We start from the raw sequence: 12,692 nt of genomic DNA on the forward strand, positions 1-12,692 counted from the left end.
TCAAGGATCCACTACCTCCCCAGAGTTACTCCCCAGCTTCTCAGAAGCCCAAAGTTCCTTTTATTTAGTTAAAAGGCAAACAAATATTTTGTTGAACAATTAGAAGGCCTAAGAGTAACTCTTAGGTTAAGTGATGTTTTATGTGAAACTCACATCTAACTGTAGCTGATTGATGCTGATGGTTTTTAGGAAGTACTAGTTGGATAGAAAGTTGGGGGAAGATATGAAAGGGACATTGGGAAGGGACCAATAAGTGGGTAGGGAATGACTTTGTCCAACTTTTTCCTGAGGATCAACTCCAGATCCAAATGGCTTCTACCAGCTAACACCGGTGAAAATAGTACCCCTAATCTTATTTTCATAAGTACCCTAGACAAGTGGTTCACCTGGGCTTTTCCTGAGGGTTCTATCTAGTCACGTGAGGCAGTTAGAATGATCCTAGAGAAGCTGCCTACAATTGGGAAGGACGCATGCTGGAGGATGCAGTCTGTTAAAAAAATTTCATTTACTGCCACCCACAGAGGGAGCATTTCTTACTTTTGTTCTTTACTTTTATTTATTTATTTATTTATTTATCTATTTATTTATTTATTTATTTATTTATTTATTTATACTTTTTAAAAATCCACTCTAGAATCTTGAGCTATATATGGTAAAACGGAAGGCACAGATACACATACAAAAGGAAATAGAAGGGGGGTGGTGCAGTGGGGTTGAGGGTTGTAAGAGAGGCACACAGTATCTATTCTAAGATAAGATTTGTGCTAGGCATTTTATGTGTGGCATTTCATAAAGTCAGATTAATCTAAGAAAATCCTAGCTGGCCTAACTCTTTGGATGCATGAATTGTTCACGATATTACTTATGTGTTCTCTTCTCTCAATCTTCATGAAGGTGCTGAAGACAGATTTTCCACCACCTCCTTACCTTGATTCCCTTACCCTTCCCTTTCCCCATAGCATATCACTTTCTAAAACATTATAAAATGTGTTTATTTATTATGTTCATTACTTACTATCTATCTAACCCTGCTAAAATGTAAGTTCTGTAATCACAAAAATTTTTGTTTATTCTGTAGACAGATGTGTTTTTGCCAGGACCTAAAACAGTGCCTGGAACAGAGTAGGTGTTCAAAAAATACTTGCTGAATTATTGAATATATAATGTTGGTTGGATGAAGAATGTAATTTCAAAACAAAAGGAAGGGGTACCTGGGTGGCTCAGTTGGTTGAGCATCCAACTTCAGCTCAGGTCATGATCTCACAGTCTGTGAGTTCGAACCCCTCATTGGGCTCTGTGCTGACAGCTCAGAGCCTGGAGCCTACTTCAGATTCTGTGTCTCCTCTCTCTGCCCTCCCCCCACTCATGCTGTCTCTCTTTCTCAAAAATAATTAAACTTCAAATTTTTTTAAAATTTTAATAAAAAAAAACAAAGAGAAAATGTCAATATTGAAAACCTATCAGACATTCAAGGGTTCCCAGTTTGGTGGAACTCAGTTACAGAAATATTAGAGCTATGTTATCCAATGTGGTAGCTGTTGGCAATTTGAATTAAAATGAATTACAGCTAGATAAATTTAAAATTCAAATCCTTAGTCACGCTAGTCACAGTTCAAGTGCTCAGTGGCTATCTGATTACGCACAGAATATTTCCATCATCACAGATATTTCTATTGGACAGCACAGAGAACAATTCCATCATCACAGAAAGTTCTATTCGACAGAACTGCTGTTGAGGCAGACAAGACTGCCAAGCACTTTACCCTGGGCAGAAACTAGCAGGACGCTCAGGTGAAAAATCCTCAACAGTGTTGGCTATGCATCTGTAATTTCTCTCCTTTCTTTTGCTATTGTTTATGACTATGGCTAAGAGTAGAAATTGTTAAGTGTTGCCAAAGAATACAGAGACTGACACATGGTCGGGCAGCTTCTCTGCTTCCAAAATTAAAGGGAAAGACACATTTTCTGTGTTCATTCCAAGTGAAATCCCATCAACGATAATTGCACATGGCCAGGAAAGAGGAATAATCAAACTTTTATTGGTTTAGACCCTCTACAAAAGAGAGAATCAGAGCTGGAATTAGATGTATGAGGTTCTTGGGCAGGCAAAGACCCTGGCATCTCTTTCACGGATATGCTTTAAAGGTTGGTCCAACATTTATTCAAAGGAGAAGTTAACCAGCATGTGACACAAAGCCGGGGGGTGGGGGGTGGGGTGGGAGATGGAAGCTGTTGTTCAGAATAACTCAGCCCTGGGGCACCTGGATGACTCAGGCAGTTAAGCGTCCTGCTCCTGATTTTGGCTCAGGTCATGATTTCATGGTTCAGGAGTTTGAGCCCGGCATCAGGCTCCACACTCTTAGTGTGGAGCCTGCTTGGGATACTTTTTCTCTCTTTCTCTCTGCCCCTCCCATGCATGCACTCTCTCAAGATATATAAATAAACTTAAAAAAATAATAACAGCTCTGGGGCAAGCAAACTTCCTGCCGTTACTGGTCTCATCTTCCTAGAGGTGATACAGTGTAGCTGCTAGGAGTGTAGGCTCCGGCCCCCATTTGCCTGGGCAGACCACTCCCTACCGGTGAGATGTTGAGGAAACTCTGTAATCCTTCCATCCTCAATTTCCTCATTTATATAATGGGGATAATTATCCTACCTATCCCATAGAGTTTAATGAAAGACAGTGTTTAGACCAGGTTCTTGCATGCAGAAGCTTTAAAAAATAGTAACTTCACTTTTGCAAGTATGCTTTTGGGAAGGGGGTCAGAGGTATGGGGAAAAGGGTGGGGTAAATCTCAATTCTTGCTCAAGGCAGTTTGTCAAAGATTCCTTCTACCCCCATATCCTACTCTGTGAGATGCTGGAACAAGTATAATTTTCTTTCTTTTTTTTTTTTTTTTAGATGGATTAGTGATGGATTAATTCCTCACTGTTTTAAAATTAGTCTTTCTTGGGGCCTCTGAGTGGCTCAGTCAGTTAAGCATCTGACTCTTGATTTTGGCTCAGATCACAATCTCAAGTTTGGTGAGTTCAAGTCCTGAATCAGGCTCTGACAGCACAGAGCCTGCTTGGGATTCTCTCTCTCTCCCTCTCTCTTAGCTCCTCCCCTGCTTGTGCATGCTCTCTCTCTCTCTCAAAATAAAAAATAATAAATTAGTGTTTCTTATTAATTATCCATAGACAACTGCTGAATTGTCCCTCAATCCAGCTTCAAACAGTATCCCACAACAAAGAGCCTCTTGTTTTTGATATCCTATGTATTATGCCTGTAGGGAAAGCCTCATATTGTCAGACAGTTTAGACTGATGCACTTCACAGGGTTGATTAAAGATGGACTATTTCCCAGGTATCTTTTAGGCAGATAAATTTCTTATTTTTTGCTTGGCTTCATAATCCAATGTGCTATTTGATGATTGCCTGATGGTGATATATGGGGCTATCTATAAGATGTTGTCTCCATTCTAGAACAAAAGTAGACATCCATGGCATGTTGAGTGTCCCTTTCCTTCTTTGTATCATTGTTAATCTATCACAATAATCTCTCCCCTGAGCACCAATGTGGCCTCAGAATAATTCTCAACACATTATTTTAGGACGCCGGTACCAGTTGATTGTTGTTGACACTCAAGATGAAAACCATTTGTCACCCCTGCACGAGAGATAAGAAAATCTCAAATATACTATCAAATGGTGAATACCAGGGATATCATAGGGTTAAAGAACTGTAAATTTTAGGTCTGTCTCCAAGACGCTGAATGAACTGTGGCTTTCATGAATTTAAAGAAACTGATTTTTTACCGCTTACTTTAGGGATCACTGCTTATGGATACTTGATTTGCATGGAATAACTCCAGATACCATAAATATGTATATCAACTATAGGACAGCTGTCCAGCAATTAGGACAATTAAAGAAAAAGTGTATTGAAGCTGAGTGGAGCCTCTCCTAGACAACAGTAGTGCAGACTTGAGTTAACCTTGGAATACTACTTTAATGCATCTTTAGTGTGTCTCTGGTGGAAGAAGCTTCTATAGCAGGTGGTCACTGTTGTATCTAGTTTTTATGAATCCTGTAGTCCATAATCAACAAGGAGAATTGCATGGGGAATCGAATGGAAATCCATTAAGGACGCTGCAAACATTATCTATTATTAATGATACCACAGGGTGAGATGTTAATCCACTCTATTTCTAGCAGCTGCAGGTTCTAATATCAGCCAGGATGATTCATAATTCATCTCCTCTAAGGTAGAGGAATTAAATACCAGGACATTTTATTATCTAAGGCTCCCTCAAATACATTTTAAATGTCTTTGTGGATTTTAAAGTCCTCACTGCTTCTTTTCATAAGAGAAAGAGGATGTGTCGTAGAAGTGGGTAAAGAAATGTACGTGTACATCTCACACTAAGGCAGAGAGATGTATGGCAGCAATGGGAAGTACAATTCAGCTCTGTTGTCTGGTGAATGGAAGGTTCATTGACATGACTGTAGAGAGAGCTGGGGCCAGAATGCAAAGGGTCTTCAGTCCAAGCCAAGGAATTTGGACTTGTCCTGTGGATTAATGGTCAACTGGTTTCCACAAAGAAGCCCCAAGAATTCTGAGGAGGTGCCCCAAAGATGCCTCAGAGCTGCATTAGTGGGTGAGAGCCAGGCACAGAAAGGAGGCCTATAGACCAGTGGTTCTCAAATTATGGTCCCTGGACCCACAGCATCAGCATCTCCTGGGTATTTCTTGGAAATGCAAATCACCTGGCCAATCAGACTTACTGAATTAGAAAATCTAAGATGGAGCCCAGCTATTTGATTTTTGATAAGCCCTTTGATTCTGATGCAAGATAAAAACTTGAGAACCACTGGTCTAGGCCTTCCACCCCAGCTTCCACAGAGTGAACATGTATCCTGTGTTTTATATATTGCGCTTCTATCTGAGATTTCATATGAGAAAGGACTTACAGACTTTAAAAAAGCGAAAATCAATGCTACAGGCAAGTGGGAAATTGGGACTCTTAAATGGTTGCCTATCGCAATTGTAAAGTCAAAGGAAAATGAGCTAAGACCTTCTAATGCTGAACGTAATGTCCTTGATGACTGTCAATGGTGTCTCCAACAGCAGAGACCCATCATTCAGTTTTAAATATTTTCAAGTTTCTCATCCTCTTGTTTTTTCCTCTTTGGAAATGGGTCATATATTTTGAACTAGTTGGACAATCATTTTTGAAAGAAATAAAATGAACTGAACGCCCTTAAGAAATCCATGTAAATAAAAATGTGAACAGAAAAATCTACCAGTCCTGTCAAAATGAGTATTTTTATGGTATAGCTTTCTCTTCAAGGGAGGAATTTTCAAGTCTAACAGATGTTTGAAACTAAGAACAGCTGTGATAAAGAAATAAATGAGGTGATTCATGCTAAATCAACTTCTCAAGCCAACTGGGTTCCAGGGACAAAATTTGGCAGAGGGTGCAAAGTGCTTGCAGCAACAGTGCCATGACTAGTGTGAGGAGAATGCACGCCAGGCACAGCAAGTGAGGAGGCTCTTTCTGAAAACATCAGAAGGCTAATTTGTATACATTTAAAAGGAGTTTCCGAAAGCATGGTCTATGGACCATTCTGGTTGGAATCACCTCAAGTTTGTTTTCACATAGAGTTTCCTGTACCTCAGCCCAGGTACACCGAATCAGGATACTTAGGGGAACCTGTGTCTCCTTACACTTTCTGGGTGATTCTCAGGCATGCTAAAGTGTGACAACCACCTGCCTATTTTGAATGTATTCTGTGTAACAAGTGGCCAAGAAGTGAGCTGAGCAAATCTCAGAGAAACATGGTTGATCCATCCTGTGCAATCTTCACTTGATATTGATGGGCTGTCTAAAAGTCATGGGCAGTGGTTCTCCGAAAAGGATTTCTTTACCATGATGGCTTATGCAGCTCTGTGTTCTTTCTAATGTTTGCTGTTTATGTTCAAGGCCACACGTTCCCAGCCTGGAGCTGAGCAATTCTAAAGCAAATTTAATCAATTTAGAGAACTGATTGACTGATAGGGATCAATAGAACTTTTCCCCTCACTAGTACTTTCCTCCATGAACTCTACATAATTGTTTTTTAGTCAATGCTTTATTCTTTCCATGCTGACACAACATGGAGGGACCAAACAGCAAACTGGAAGACGGAGTATTTTCTTTTGAACTTTCCTAAATAAATGAAGCTACTCCAGCCTTGAGGAACTTAGATACGATGGCACAGGTATCTATATATCAATATCTTTAATATATTCCACAGAGGGGAAAACTGCAATATAAAAATTGCAATTCAATAATTATAGGCATTAGTATATTTATAAATTATATATAATTTAATTGATTTTATTGGATTAAATTAATTTGTCAATTAACTTGATTTCATTAAACTGAAATATATAAATTCAATATGTAAATATATATTATATATAAATAACATGCAAATGTATTTAAATATATATTTGGGTATATATAAATTCAACATAATTGTATGTATGTACACATACAAACACACCATCTCTTTTATTGTCTTTCTTTCAATACTCTTCAAACTGATTTTTTTTTTCTGTGTTGAGTTACACAAAAGAGGGTCAAATATTAGCTTTTCTTGTCTTCCAGGCTGATCCTCAGTTTGGATCCAGTTTTTGATGGAAAAGGGGAACAGGAGCAATAAAGACTATTATGCCATTATGTGAGTAATTAACACCCAACGTGGGGCTGGAACTCATGACCTTGAGATCAAAAGTCGCATGCTCTACCAGCTAAGCCAGTCAGGCACCCCTGAAGAGATTCTTGGGGGAAATGCCACACTCAAGTACTTTGTCCTCTGGCCTCTTGTACGTTTATCACAGCACATGTGACCTTCTAGTTATCTGTAATTCATGGCTGTGTTTTAACCTCCATTATAAAATCTCTGCCAGGGCCATGTCTTGCTCATTCTCTAACAGTTACGTTGAGGGCATATAGTAGGCACTCAATAAAGGTTAACTTAGAAAACGGTTTACAAAAACAACACCCCTTTTTAAATAAAGCTCCTGGTATGCTTTGTCTATACAAGATGTTTCCAACTTTCTTCCCATCCCTTCTGAGAAAGTTACAAAACAGAATCAAGTTTTGACATGCTTTCTTATAGAAAATTCTAGAAAAGAGACAAGGTAAGATGAAATTAATGGAAACTAAAATAGACACTGGAAGTCAGCATGCTTGATATTTGTTTCCTTCTTTCTCACTTGACATTCCAATTATGTCTAAATCATATTGGGATACAGACTACTGAGATCAATTACTTCCTTTCAGCAGATCTTATAGAGAAAAATGATAGGGCTGTGACATCCTTCAGCCTTAGATGGAAATCTCTCAAGCAGAAGAAAACATTAGTAACCACTGCATGGAGTGATATGCCCTAGGGAATACAGACTGCACCTGGATTTCTAAAATGGCTAGTTTTCTGGTGACTTCCTCCTGACTTTGGTCACTTTGATGTATATTTGGAGAGAAGCAAACTTTCGTTACATCCGTGCTAGGACACAGTGATATAATTTGAAGCCATGCAATGGATTTTTCCTTTCTCATCTCTACTTTGTGTTCCATTTATGCCTTTACCTCAGTTAATCAGAAAATAAAGGGATCTTTATTAAGTTCCCTTTAAACAGGAAAATCAGATTTTTTTTCCTTGAAATATATTATCTATTCTCTTCCTCAAGAACAAGCCATTAGTGGCTCAGTGTTTCTCCATGATATCTAATACAAATTCCAGACAAATACGAATGTGAACAGTCTATTGGCGTCTGCCCCTTGGTGCTGTCCCCAGAGTTATCAACAGTCTATGTAAGAGCTTTAAGGCTTTCTGTTACCACAAGCTCTACTTCTTGTCCTAGGCTCTCTAAAAATATTTTCGGGAAGAAGACACCAAAATAAATGTAAGACTTAGTAATAAAATCCAGATAAATGAGGAGCATCCCTTAGAGTACACATTTGTTCGGGATGCCTTTTTCACACTGACATCTTTCATCTGTGTGGCACTTTCTCAATGGCTGATAAATGAGGAGCTACACCACATTTCTCTGCAACCTGAGACTTAGTTACTTTCCAAGCAAACTAATCTCTGACTTTAACTGCAGGCAGCTACCACCTGAAAGGTGTTCTGACTGTAAGCAAAGTTGGTCAGCTTGCTTCCTCAACACAGCAAAATGTGGAATCTTCCTATTTGAAAACTTAGGTAAGTGAATCTAATGCCACTTGGGTAGCATCAATCTGTTTGTTGGCAGTGTTTAGTCAGTTGTGATTCAGAAAAGAAAAATTTGATAATATTTTTACGGAATGAAATTAGTCCAGGAAAGTGAGTTGTGACTCATTTTAAAACTATGACAGATGAGAAATAGGATGATCTAGTTTGACATTAAGGGAAAAAGAGAGTTTGGCCATTTCTTTCTGGTAGCACCTGCTGCAGGGCAGAGAGGGAGAAGAAGGCAAATGAATTCAATTGCAGTTGCCCTCCTAGTGTATCCAAACCCATTTACTTTGGGATGGATACGCTCTATCTTCCTTTACCTCAAGTAATCTCATCGACACAAGTTAGTTTTGCCAATTCCAATTTGCTTCCTAAGTGATGACCTTTCAAATTCATATTCTTAGAAGTTGGTTAACAATAGGGAATTTAAGGGCAAAATACCAAGTTCATAAAAGTTAAAATACAAGGTGTGTAAATTTCATTCACTCCTTTAAGATTATAAAGTGAAAAGCTTTATAGCTAAATATACACACTTACAGTCCTTGGACCTGTGTGATTTAACAATCTATAAATGAGTTTAAAAATGCTTACATCATATTTAAATCACCAAAGGGGCACCTGGATGGCACAGTCAGTTAAGCGTCTGACTCTTGGTCTGGGCTCAGGTCATGATCTCACACTTTGTGAGTTTGAGCCCCACATCTACACTGATGGTGCAGAGCCTGCTTGGGATTCTATCTCTCCTTTTTCTTTTTCTTTTTAGCATAAAGCAAACACACTACTGCAAAATAATGTTCTTTGGAAATGTTTTTTTTTTAATTTTTTCTAACATTTATTCGTTTTTGAGAGACAGAGAGAAACAGAGTGCAAGTGGGAGTGGGACAGAGAGAGAGGGAGACACAGAGGCCAAAGCAGGCTCCAGGCTCTGAGCTGTCAGCACAGAGCCTGACGTGGGCTCATGAACCATGAACCATGAGATGATGACTGAGCTAAAGTTGGATGCTTAACCGACTGAGCCACTCAGGAGCCCTTGGAAATGTTCTTTTTAAATTGGTTGCATATGTGTGGCTGGACTACTTTTTATCAAGCTAAATAAACATGATTCTGGCAGTTATTCAGATGACACAGACAAACATCTGAATTCTTTTGATCATGATAAATTTATAATTGCTTTCCTGGAGCAAGAGCATACATTTATTATAACACCATATAAAATAAATAAATATAGATCTATCTATTTGGATTGGCAAATACAAAGCTTCTCTTGAAGCTTCTATTTTCTTAATAAGTGTTTCTAAACGGTTCTTAAATTTTTTTAAGTTTTAATCTTAATAATTCCCAAGGTATGAAATCATATCTTAATTCTTTATCTCCACGCGGGTTATGTGCATGACTTCATACTCTTTGATAATCAACCATGGTTTACATGTTTGCATAGATCCCATATAGATTATGCTTTTGCATATTTTGGTCATAAAATAATCAGAACTAAAACTAAGCTTTGGTTTTAAAACTAAAATTTCCAATTAAAGTTAAAAAGGCATGGTATTTCTGCCTCCTAATTTGGATCTGGGTCAGGGGGAAGAAAAGAATCCCCGTGTTGTAGGGTTGGTCGGCTTGGACCAACAAGTAGGTTTACACGTAGGAATGCATTGATTTTATCTTTGGGGATACATGCAATAATACAAAAAATTAAGAAATTCTAATGTAAAGGGGAAGCTGAAGGGAACTTAAGTTACTTAAGAGACGGTGCCGTTGAGGTAACATATAAGAAACAACCAAGGCACAGGCCACAAAAATCCATTTCAGTGAACTTTTTAAGAGAGCAGAAAGAATCCTGACCTGGGATCGTGGGCTATGCGACCTTGGGAAACCACGTAATTGCTCTGTGTATCTGTCCCCTGGGTTAAAAAATACAGAGTTCCACTCCCCCAGCTCTAAAATGTGTAACATTTCCCCTACATATAAAACAGAATCAGGAAGAGCAACTTATCAAAAATTGTAACATTTTCACACTATACAACCCATGATAATGACAAAAAGTAGGCCCTGGGTCCGGACCTTAATTGTGTACAGACTTTAAAAACCTGAAATGTTAGGATGAAGAGCTCACTTTTCCATGAATTTTCTGAAAGGGAAATGTGCCTTCTGAATGCAAACTTGCATTTACTTTGTGGAAATACAATAAAATAATTGCAAGCATTAGGAAGAAAAAAAGTTAGCAGAAGCTAAAAACTGTATAAAGTCTTTAGTTCTTTCTGAAAAAGAAACACGTTGCTATATTTAAATCAATGAGAACGATGGCTACATTTTTAATAAAAGCAAAGCACAGTTGAGGATCCTGAATTCTGGTTGGTAACAGACATGGAGATGTTCAGGCAAATGTTCTTTTTAGTTTCTTAGCTATAAAATGGACCAATATTTACAATGAAAGGAGAAGACAGAATTTAAATTTGCCAGGAAGCAAACTCCAACTTCATGCTCATGAATATTGTTTTTTCTTTTCTTTTTCACATCAGAAGCTTTAAGGCGCCCCCAAATCACTGTCAGTGTTTGCAACGTTAGTGGGAAGCCAGTGACTCTCCTACGTGTGTCTCCTTTCTTTCCCATATTTAGGCTCACACACTTATCAGGGAAGGGGGCTGGGTTAACACTCACCTGGAGCACTGCTGGGTCTCGGGCAAAGACAAGGAAAGGAATGGGAGAGAAAACACACTACTGGACTGCCAGGAGGAGTCTGTTGTAAGGAAGGCTACATGGCAGACAGGTGGAGAAGGGAGTGTCCTGAGCAGCCAAGCTTGCCAGTCACTTACTACTAATCATTACATGCTTATCTACTTACTAGACTTACTATGAGCTCTTTGATGGCAGGGAGAGTTGTTATTCTTTTTTCCCATCTCTGTGTGTGGCACCCAGTAGACACTCGATGTATGTTTGTAAAAGGGATGAACAAAAGACCCCATCTCCTTTGGGGCTCCTTTCGCCCATCAGTTTCATGTGTTAGGAGAATTGTTTCGGTTAGCAAGTTCCTTATTTAAAAATTCAATGACTTAGGGGCGCCTGGCTGGCTCTGTCAGAAGGGTATGTGATCCTTAATCTCGGGGTCATGGGTTTGAGCCCCACGTTGGGTATAGAGATTACTTAAATAAATAACAACTTTAAAAATTTGAATGAAATAAAAATTCAGTGATGCCCCCCTGAGTTTTCCTCCTTAAACCCATTTATACCTTGGGGCGCGTCACTTTAATCTAATAAAATCCAAGACTGCTTGGATGTCACCATTCCCTGGGTGGGACCTCAGATTGACAGGGAAGGCTGTGGAGGGAAGTCTTCCTTGCGGTGGGGGGGTGGGGGCTGTGGACTGTTGAGAGTAGCATTAGGGGGTAGACAGACCAAGGAAAGTTTGCGGTGGCGTGGCGGGGAGTCCAGGAGGGGCTTAACGAGGAACAGAGTGTTTATAGACTCTGCTTTCTGAGCCAATCTATAGGGATCTGACAGCACAGGCCACCGGAAGTTTTCATTAAGGTGTCGCCTTTGTGAACATGCAGCAGTCTGGCGAAGCTGGTGTTCGGAGGCTGAGCCTGGAGGCTGCACATCCCAGCTTTTCCCAAGGTACTAACCCGATCTATATGGTCCAGGTTAGCTGTGCCGTGTGTGTGAAAACCCAGTTCCTGTTTCTCCTTAGTGAGAGGGGCAAAAGAGAGAAGAAATCAAAGAAGAGAAAGGCTACCGAGTCCTATGACCCTTCCTTTCCCTTTGTCCTCTTTATTGGGCTAGTCCAGTGGAGATTTCATGGAATGTCTCAGTTCCCAGGACATTTAGAATACGTTCCCCTGCTCTTCCCCACCACCTTCCCAAACCAAACATCTTAATCGACTAATACCATCTTTCCAAGTTTGGAACATAGGCTTCATACTCATTACCTACCCGCCTTCTTCTGAATATTTATGCCCAAAGGCCAGGATGTCAGATGCCCGTCCACTCCCATCGCAGACAACAACTGGCACGGGAGGGGTGTCTCGAAGGTACTCCAAGACAATGGAGATCACATTGGGTCCTCCTTCCACAATGAGTGCCACCACCGGAACGCCTTGACCGATTCCTGCATTAAAAAAGGAAAAGAAAAGGAAAAAAAAGAGAAAAGAACACAAAGCCAGCAAACCAAAGAAACAAAAAGAGAAACAAGAAGCACAAACTAAAATTACTGAGCACGGGGGGAGATAACACATGAAGGGATAAAATACGGAGCAAAATTTTTACAGACTCCTGTAGCAGAAGGTTCCCACCAGGGGGTCTGTTTGACTTTGCCCTCTCCCCAGAGCTCCTGGGATGCTGGGGTCAGTGAAGGCACCGATTGCCATACTTTTATAGGAGGGGGTGCATAGGGCGAGGAGGGAGAGAAAGGAATCGGTTAGTAGATGAAACACTGAGCCAGCAACCAGAAG

General features: G+C 39.7%; 1 protein-coding gene across 7 annotated transcripts in view; it reads right to left on the reverse strand.

Annotated features, from left to right (window-relative positions):
- Positions 1 to 12,692, reverse strand: part of TRPM3 (transient receptor potential cation channel subfamily M member 3) — a 495,179-nt gene that overhangs the window by 174,332 nt on the left and 308,155 nt on the right. For 6 of the 7 annotated variants that reach the window (XM_060610082.3, XM_060610081.3, XM_060610080.3 and 3 more), the window contains one exon: positions 12,175 to 12,349. In XM_060610082.3, the coding sequence (XP_060466065.1) occupies positions 12,175 to 12,349 (175 nt within the window). Of the gene's footprint in view, positions 1 to 12,170; positions 12,350 to 12,692 lie in introns of those variants that run through there. The other variant, XM_060610085.3, reaches the window with a different exon arrangement.

This window comes from Panthera onca, chromosome D4 (assembly GCF_046562875.1).
Source record: "Panthera onca isolate mPanOnc1 chromosome D4, mPanOnc1 haplotype 2, whole genome shotgun sequence".
Lineage (NCBI taxonomy): Eukaryota > Metazoa > Chordata > Mammalia > Carnivora > Felidae > Panthera > Panthera onca.